This window comes from Mandrillus leucophaeus, unplaced genomic scaffold (genome assembly GCF_000951045.1).
Source record: "Mandrillus leucophaeus isolate KB7577 unplaced genomic scaffold, Mleu.le_1.0 Scaffold927, whole genome shotgun sequence".
Classification (NCBI taxonomy): Eukaryota; Metazoa; Chordata; class Mammalia; order Primates; family Cercopithecidae; genus Mandrillus; species Mandrillus leucophaeus.
The window spans coordinates 294,413-303,100 of record NW_012110108.1 but is presented as its reverse complement, the minus strand read 5'-3'; the positions used below and the strand labels follow the sequence as shown (position 1 = coordinate 303,100).

The 8,688-nt window shown below is 34.5% G+C and overlaps 1 protein-coding gene across 1 annotated transcript; it reads right to left on the bottom strand.

Moving 5' to 3' along the window:
* Positions 1 to 4,150: 4,150 nt before the first annotated feature.
* On the bottom strand, positions 4,151 to 5,239 carry LOC105531992 (olfactory receptor 9K2). Its single transcript, XM_011970053.1, has one exon. The coding sequence runs from the start codon at positions 5,173 to 5,175 to the stop codon at positions 4,168 to 4,170; it is 1,008 nt and encodes a 335-aa protein (XP_011825443.1). The 5' UTR covers positions 5,176 to 5,239; the 3' UTR covers positions 4,151 to 4,167.
* Positions 5,240 to 8,688: the final 3,449 nt, after the last annotated feature.

The window sequence follows — 8,688 nt, the reverse complement described above, 5'->3', positions numbered from 1 at the left end:
ATGTTGGATTATGTTTATTGTACTCCACACTTTTCACTCTTCCCTCCCACACACACACCTTATGTTACGGACATCATGACTTACATTTTTTAATATTGTGTATCCATTAACGTATTTTTATACTCTTGTCTTTTAACTTTTATACCAGAATAAAAATTATTTGTGCATCGCCATTACAATATCAAAGTGTTATGTGTTTTCTACATATTTACCTTTACTAGCAAGCTTTATACTTTCATATGCTTTCATGCTGCGGTTTAATGTACTTTCATTTCAATTTGAAGAACTTCAGTATTTTTAAAGGCAGATGTGTTGATGATGAACTCTCTCACTTTTGTTAGTCTGATAAAGTTTTTAATTCTTCATTTTTCAAAAATATTTTGCCAGGTATGGTATTCTTAATTGGTGCTTTTTTCTTCCAATACTTTGAATTGTATCATCTTATTTTCTTCTAGTCTGCAAGGTTTTGGCTGAGAAATACACTGACAGTTTTATGAAGATTTCCTGTTAAGTGATTAGTTGCTTTTCTTTTGCTGCTCTCAAGATTCTCTTTGACCTCAACTTTTGAAAATTTAATTATAATATTTATCTGTGTGGATTTCTTTGGGATCATCCTACTTGGAGTCCATTGGGATTCTTGTACCTAGATGTTCATTTCCCTCCCCAGAATTGGGCAGTTTTCCACCACTATTTCTTTAAATAAGCTTTTTGCTTCTTCTCTTTTTTCCTTCTAGAATCTTAATAATTTATATATTCTTTCACTTGATGATGTGTTTTTAGGTTTTCTTTACTGTTTATTATTGTTTGTTGCTGTTACTCTTACTGAATAATTTCACATGGCCTTTCTTCAAGTTGTTGATTTTCTTCTACTCTGTAAAGTCGCCTGTAAAACTCTAGTAAATTTTAGTTCAAGTATTGTATTCTTCAGCTCTAAAATTTTTTTTTTGGTCCTTTTTATATTTTACATCTTTTGTTAATATTCTCATTTTGTTCATGCATAGTTTTCTTTAGTCATGGAGCATTTTTATGATAGCTATTTTGAACTCTTTTCAGATAATTTATATATGTCCAATTCTTTATATATCTCTAAATCTTTAGAATTGTCACTGAAGATTTATTTTGTTCCTATTTTGAGCCTTGTTTCTTTGCTTATCGCTTTCTTCATGTGTCTCATATGTCTCATATGTGTCATGTGTCTCATAACTTTATGCTGGAACCCACACATTTGAAAAAACAGCCACCTCTACCAGCCTTTACAAACTGGCTTTGTATAAGAGACCCTCCCCAATCAGCCCTGCTAGAAATTCCAGGGATATGTGAAAACTTTTGGGGGAAAATGTGACTTCTCTGAACCTGTTCATGCAGTTTCTCAGAACCAATTACTAGTTTCTTTTTCTCTAGTACTGTCTTGCCTTGATTTTAGTGGTCACCAGGTATCCAAAGTATGCTGCTCCTCATCAGCATCCTTAGTCAGGCAAAACTGATTGCATTCCTTAAAGCAGCCTTCCAAAAAGCCTACAACCAGATGTACACTCTGCCACTCTCCTTGCCTCTGAGGTAGAAGGCTCAAGTTATGTGGCTTTTTCTGATTCTGCCTAACCATGCTAGCTACAGCAAACCACCTCCACTCCCACCCCATATACACACTCTCCTTTGTTCTCAGAAGCCCCCAGGCATTAAAACTATGCTAGTTCCATCAGTGCTCTTAGTGGAGAATGACAGAAATTAGTCCTTCCTGCAGCCCTCTGAAAAGCTAGAATATTGGATTCTGGCTTGGATTCTCCACTGTTATCTTTGTTCCCAAGGGAGAAGTCATGATGCAGGGTGCTGTCCTAGTGCAGAGCTGTGTCAGCTTGGTAGAGTAGCTGATGTGGACAAAGTGAAATTTCTCTTCTTACCCATGTCATTGTAGCTTTCCTTGGCTTTGCGGTTGCCTGGGGGTACTGCAACTTCATAAGTGCATTCTGGAATTCTCATAAAGGTATTTTGGTTCATTGTTAAATTAGTGTTTCTGTGAGCGACAGGGCTAGAAATTCCTATACTGCCTTCTTGCTTGCTATGTCGCCTACAGAATTCTGTTCTTAATTTTAAAATCCAAATATTCATTGCTGGTATGTAGAAAAGAAATTGGCATTTGTATATTAACCTTATATTCAGCAACTTTGGTATAACCACTTATTAGTTTCAGAAGGGTGGTTTTTTATTATTTTTAATTTTCTACATAGATAATCATATTATCTACAAACAAGGAATGTTTTCTCTTCTTTTCTAATTTATAGATCTATTCGTATGAATTTGCTGGAGATCACATAATAAAACACCACAGACTGGCTCCTTAAACAACATAAATTAATTTTCTTAGTGATGGAGGCTAGAAGTCCAAGATCAAGGTTTTAGCAGAGTTGGTTTTCTCCGAGCCCTCTTTCCTCAGCTTGCAGATGGCTGCCCTCTTGTTGATTCTTCACATGGTTGATGTTCTGTGCACATGCATCCCTCATGTCCCTCTGTGTGCCCTAATCTCCTCTTTCTATAGGGACACAAATGATATTGAATTAGGACTTATCCTAAAGCCTTATTTTAACTCAATTAAATCTTTGAAGACCCTATCACTAATTAGAGTCATATTCTGAAGTACTAGGGTTTAGGGCTTCACTGCATGAATTTTGAGGGAATACCATTCAGTTCATAACACTTTCATTTCCTTTTCTTTTCTTGTTGCATTAGCTAGCACGTTCATTAAAATATTGAAAAGACGTGGTGACAGAAGGCATCTTTGCATTTTTCCTGATAATAGCAAGAAATCTTCTAGTTTCCTGTCATTTAATATAATGTTCACTGTAGGTTTTTTATACATGTTCATCAAGGCAAGAAACTTCCCCCTTTATTTCAGGTTTTCTGAGAGCTCCTATACTTTTTATCTGTTTGTACCATGACCACACACGCACTCAATTTCAAAAATGGGGTGACATACCTTCTTTTGTACATTCTCTTCATTTACCTGCAGTTTTAAAAATCTGCTTTTGTTCACTAATATCGGCATACCTTTAAACCCACATCAATATTATAAACCACTGTAGCAGATTTCCTGACTTCAATCTAATCCCCCTTTGATCAACGTTTCATGTAGCCCAAGAAGGGTTTCTCTGATTACCAACCACCTTCTTTAGGGCACCCCACTTAGTGATCTCTTTGAGTACCTTTGGCAAAATGTCTGGATTTTGGTTTTATGCCTAAGGATTTGAATATTGCACTAACTTTTAAACTTCCAAAAGAATGAGGTTATTTATCCCTGAGCCCACCATAAGGCCAGAACATATTATACAGATATTCAATAAAGTTAATCAAATATACACCTATATGAAAAGGCATCAATAAGTAAATTTTGGATCATAATCTGTTTTGATGACTTCCCTGATTCTATACCTTTATTAATTATTCCTTAGCAATTATTAACACAAGAAAAAATCATGAAAATCAAAATCGAGGGAATGATTGCTCAAAATGTTTGAAGATCTCTATTTCCTATTTTAGTTCTTTGCACTGGGACCCAGCACCTAGCAGTACCTTAGAGCACTCCACAATAATGAAGCATAAAGTTTTCCAAATTAATGTATAAAGATTACTTAGAGTTTGTGTCTTATTATTAGCACTTCCTTTCTACGTAGCTCACATAAAATATTTGATCAAGGTGAAAACTTAATACACATTTAGCATGCTAATGAAACTAGCTACAAAATTAAAGACATATTTTATTTAAAAATAATCTGGGCATCTTTATCAACTACCCATGATTGTGTGTAGGAGGGATGGGCAATCCCAAAGACAAACACCAGACAAAATTTCGCTGAAGCACTATAACAAAATAAAAAATATTGTTCTACATTATGCCACAAGAATCAATAGATATAAATTCTGTGAAATAAAATGTTGAAGACCAGTAAGAGGGTTTATCATAAAAATACTTCCCTCATGTCCAGGATAGCTCCAATATCCAAGATTTTCAGAATTAATGATGTCTTGGGGGGTAAAAAGTAAAATATGGAAAGAGTATATCACATGAAAAAATCTACTAAAAGTATTTTTATGACATTCAGGAGAGTAAACTTTATTAATGACCACAGGTATATTAAATAAATAGACACAATACAATCAGTGCAAGAGAAATAATCAAAGACTAATACTTTTCTTCTCTAGAAGTTTTTTTAGAGCCTCTTGGACATCTTTGTTCCTGAGAGAATAAATCAAAGGATTCAACATGGGAGTGACTAGGGAGTAACATAAGGATGCCACTTTACTCAGCTCAGGAAATCTGTCAGGAGTGAGATACATAAAAAAGACAGCACCATACAGCACACTCACAACTCCCAGGTGAGAGCTGCAGGTGGAGAAGGCCTTCTTACGTCCCTCAGTAGAGTGTATCTTTAGAACTGTGGACACAATATACATATAAGATACAATAATGACTATGATAGTAGGCAAGATAATAATACATGACAGGGAAAAAGATATCATTCTATGGATAAAGAGATCAGAACAAGATAGTCTCTGAAGCGGGCGAGAATCACAGTAAAAGTGGTCAACAGCCCGAGAAGCACAAAAAGATAAAGTAAATGTCACGCTGGTCTGAATGACTGAGCTAATGCAGCCACAGAAATAGGAACCAGCCACCAACTGAGTACAGAGACGTGTTGACATTTGAACAGAGTAGAGCAGAGGGTTGCAGATGGCAATAAAGCGGTCATAAGCCATGGCCGCCAGGAGAAATCCCTCAGTCACAATGAAGAGGGCAAAGAGAAAGAGCTGGGCCACACAGCCTGCAAAGGAGATAGACTTGCTTTCAGACCAGAAGTTGATTATAGCCTTGGGTGCAATAACAGATGAATAGAAAAGATCAATGAAGGAGAGATTGCCTAGGAAGAAATACATTGGTGTGTTCAGCCGAGGATCAGTCATAATAATGGCCATCATCCCAACATTCCCTAGAAGGATCATGGCATAAACAAACAGAAATAGCAGGAAGAGGAGAATGTGGAGCTCTGGGCGGACCCTGAAGCCTGCAAGAATGAAGTCAGTCATTTCTGAGTGATTGCTTGCTCCCCTGTCACCCATGGTAGAAACCTGTTGAGAGGCACAGGGCAAAATATACAAATGAACTCTTGGTTTGGATCCTAGCATTACAAATAATCTCTTATGATATTAAGATTTACAAAGCTATTTTAATTTTAGCCTCATAAGTATACGGTGACTTAAAGCCAACCAATTGCTGTTGAAACCAAAGATTAGTTGTATTTCTTAATTCTTTAAGTGGTAGAGTTAGGTTTTTTGCCTCTGCATCTAATACAATGCCTTTCTACACAAATGCCTTTCACATTTCCAAGTGTCACTTCTCTATACATTTCCCACTCATGATTCACATAATAACTTCAACATCATGAAGCACTGACTGGAAGAGAGCACAACCAATTTAATAAATGACTTTGGGAAGCACATTAGGTAGTTTGGGTTGGGAGATATTTGGGGTTTTAGTAGTCAAGTTTAGGAAAACGGGGACTTAATTTGGAGTACCAACAAATATAAAGGAAGTGACTGAGTTAAAAAAAAAAAAAAGAAAAAAAACTACTTGTGAAGTGCAATTACCTTTCACGAGTCATGGAAACTGGATTCTGATGGAAGTTATGTACCCGCTAAGATAAAAGGTGTGCACAACCAAGCACAAATTATTAGTACTCACATTCAAAAATTTCTGTCCCAGATGGGCCATCAAAGCACTTTCATAAAGAAAACTTCCTTTCATTTCTTGATCCCAAGACTTGGAGATCTTTGTTTTAACTTCTATTTTAAGTTCAGGGGTGCAAGTGCAGGTTTGTCACATAGGTACATTTGTGTCATTGGATTTTGCTGTACAGATCATTTAATTACTGAAGTATTAAGCCCAGCACCCATTAGTTATTTTTCCTGATCCTCTCCCTCCTCCCACCCTCCACTCTCCAAAAGGTTCCAGTGTGTTTTTCCCCTCTATGTGTCCATGTGACTTGCAGTTCTTTAAAAAGAGATCTACAGTAGAACTCCTCTCCAGATAAAGGAGTTACTTTAGAAATTAGTACTGCAAAGGATACATATGGGGGCATTGTTGATTACACTTTTGTTTGCCCCGAATACAACTTTTGTAGCCATTATTAACTCATTACTGCTCAAATGGATTTTTTAACTTCATATGTTAACAATACAAGCACTCTTTCTTTGTCCTAAGGGCCTTCTGTGCATGATTCTGTCTAGGCAACAATAATAACAAATATGTACATGGCACTTTTCATGTGCCAGACACTTTTCTAAATGCTTTCATAGTAGCTCATTTAATCCGTACAATAATAACATGAGGTGGGTATTATTATATTCCCAAGTTTACAGATGAGGAAATTGAGGTACAGAGAAATGAAGTCTGCTTAAATTCACTTAGTAGAGTCAGAATCAAGATTTGAAGCCAAGAAAACTGGCTTCAGAATCCATGCTTTTAATCATCATTAATGATTAATCACTGTACTATATCAGCTTTTAATAAAGGACCCTTCCTGTTCCCCTACCTTAATTCTGCTTGCACTTTAGAGTTTAGTTAAAATTTCATATTTCCAAATAAAATCTCTAATTCTTCAACCTGGGTCAAAACATCTTATCCAAAGACAATTGAAGAGACCAACTATCACCATATTTTAATATTGAGATTACATATTAATTATTTTTCACTTGACAATAGCTTATTTAAGACAAAATTCAATTTGTTCTCCATATATTGTTAGCATAACATTATGTGTCTGGTAAATGGCAATTAATCAATACATATTTATTATAGATAAAAGTTGAATGATAATGATCATGCAGAAACAGAGAAAAACATAAAAACTATCTATTTAATACTGCAGTGGTTAGTACAGGTTTTAGGTTTAAATAAATCTAGGCTCCAGTTCTGCTTCACTCACTTTCTAAATGGGACCTTGGACAAGTTACTTATGCTCTCTCTCTGTGCTACTGTATTCTCATATATAAAGTGGAAATAAGAGTCCTCAAAGTTTTCTTGGGAATAGAAAATGACGTATGTACATAAATCACTTAGCACCATTTATGGTAAAGTAAGTATTCAGTAAATGTTAGCCATTATTTTCATTATAATCTTCAGTGCTCAGTCCCACTATTCATACCAAATAATGCTTATTAGGTTGAAAATTAATAATACATACATTCGTTTTTGGACAAAACATTCTCAGTTGAGGGGAAGAATCAATCTGTTGAAAGTTTAGAGAGATAAAGAAATCTTGGAGAAATGGAATATTTTGCCTGAGAAAAAAGATTATTAAGAGAAAAGTTGCATAAGATGTTATCATTATTTAAGACTGTATTAAATGTTGAAAATAAAATATTCACCCATTTTATCAAAAATTAGATATGTAAATAATTAAAAAGTAGTAAGAGCTTACATTAGATTGCACTTACAGTCTGGAAAGGTGTAAGATATTTAAGAAGTGAAAGAAAGCTGACTGAAGTAAGCATGAAAAATCATTTTTTGAAAAATAATATATATCATTTATCTTTGTTTTATTCTCATCTAGAGGCAAAACAGATTATTTTAATTTCTAAGATTTATTCCTATCAAACTCATTCCAACATTATAATTTAATATTATTATTAAATGTTAATTTTCCTCTCTTGAAAATAATATCCTTAACATCAAACTCAGCTTGTTTGCTGCGTATTGTCAACATAATGTTCTGAATCTAGTGAATTACAATAATTCAGTACATATTTATTACATAGAAAAAAGCTGAATGATAATGAGCATGTAGAATCAGAGAAGAATGAAAAAACAAATTTATTAAAATAAATTTATATCATTAACTGTTATAAACATTATAACATTATAAATGTTAATAAATGCATTGCTGATTACCTTTTTTACTGGAAAAGAGAGTTCTTCCCGGAGAAGCCAAGAACAAGTAGTCCGTTTGTGACTTATTTTTCAAAAACTTACATGTTTTAAAAGTTACTTTTACCTTGTATTGTTTAGTAACTTGTGAGATTCTGTTAATAATGAAGCAGCAGAGTTCCAATGTTTTCTTCTGTTTATTGTTTTAATTCTAGAAAGGATAAACACAGTTAATTAATGACTGTCATAATTATAAGTACTGAAAAATCATTACTTTGAAATAAAATGAATCATTCCCCACAAATGCACATTTATTATTACAGTTTTAGATTCTTCCTATAGATAAATGTGGCTTATGTGCCTCGTTGCTCTATTTTAAAAACAGTCCTTTTTTTGGTAGTTGATTTCCTAAAAAATTTTATAGTCCTTTTTATAAGAGAGTCAAGGTGAATTTTTCAAATCATGTTCTGCCAAAACTGAAGTAATTCCAGGAACTATAGTCTATAGTTATGCAAAGTGAACCTGAGAAATCAATCCATAGGATATTATCTATCCTGCATTGTCAGAAGCTTGGACGCTTTCAAGGCAAGAGGACAGATTGCCATGGATATGCAAGTAGAGGTCTTGAGCTCTTTGGCATTTCTGAATACTGCCAAAATATCAACAGCAGTTATCCATGAGGGCTTTGGTTTTGCTATAACTTTTTCATATAATTGCAGTATTGAGATTTCCTTTGTCTTCTGGGAGACAGTACCTCTGGGAGAGAAGAAAAC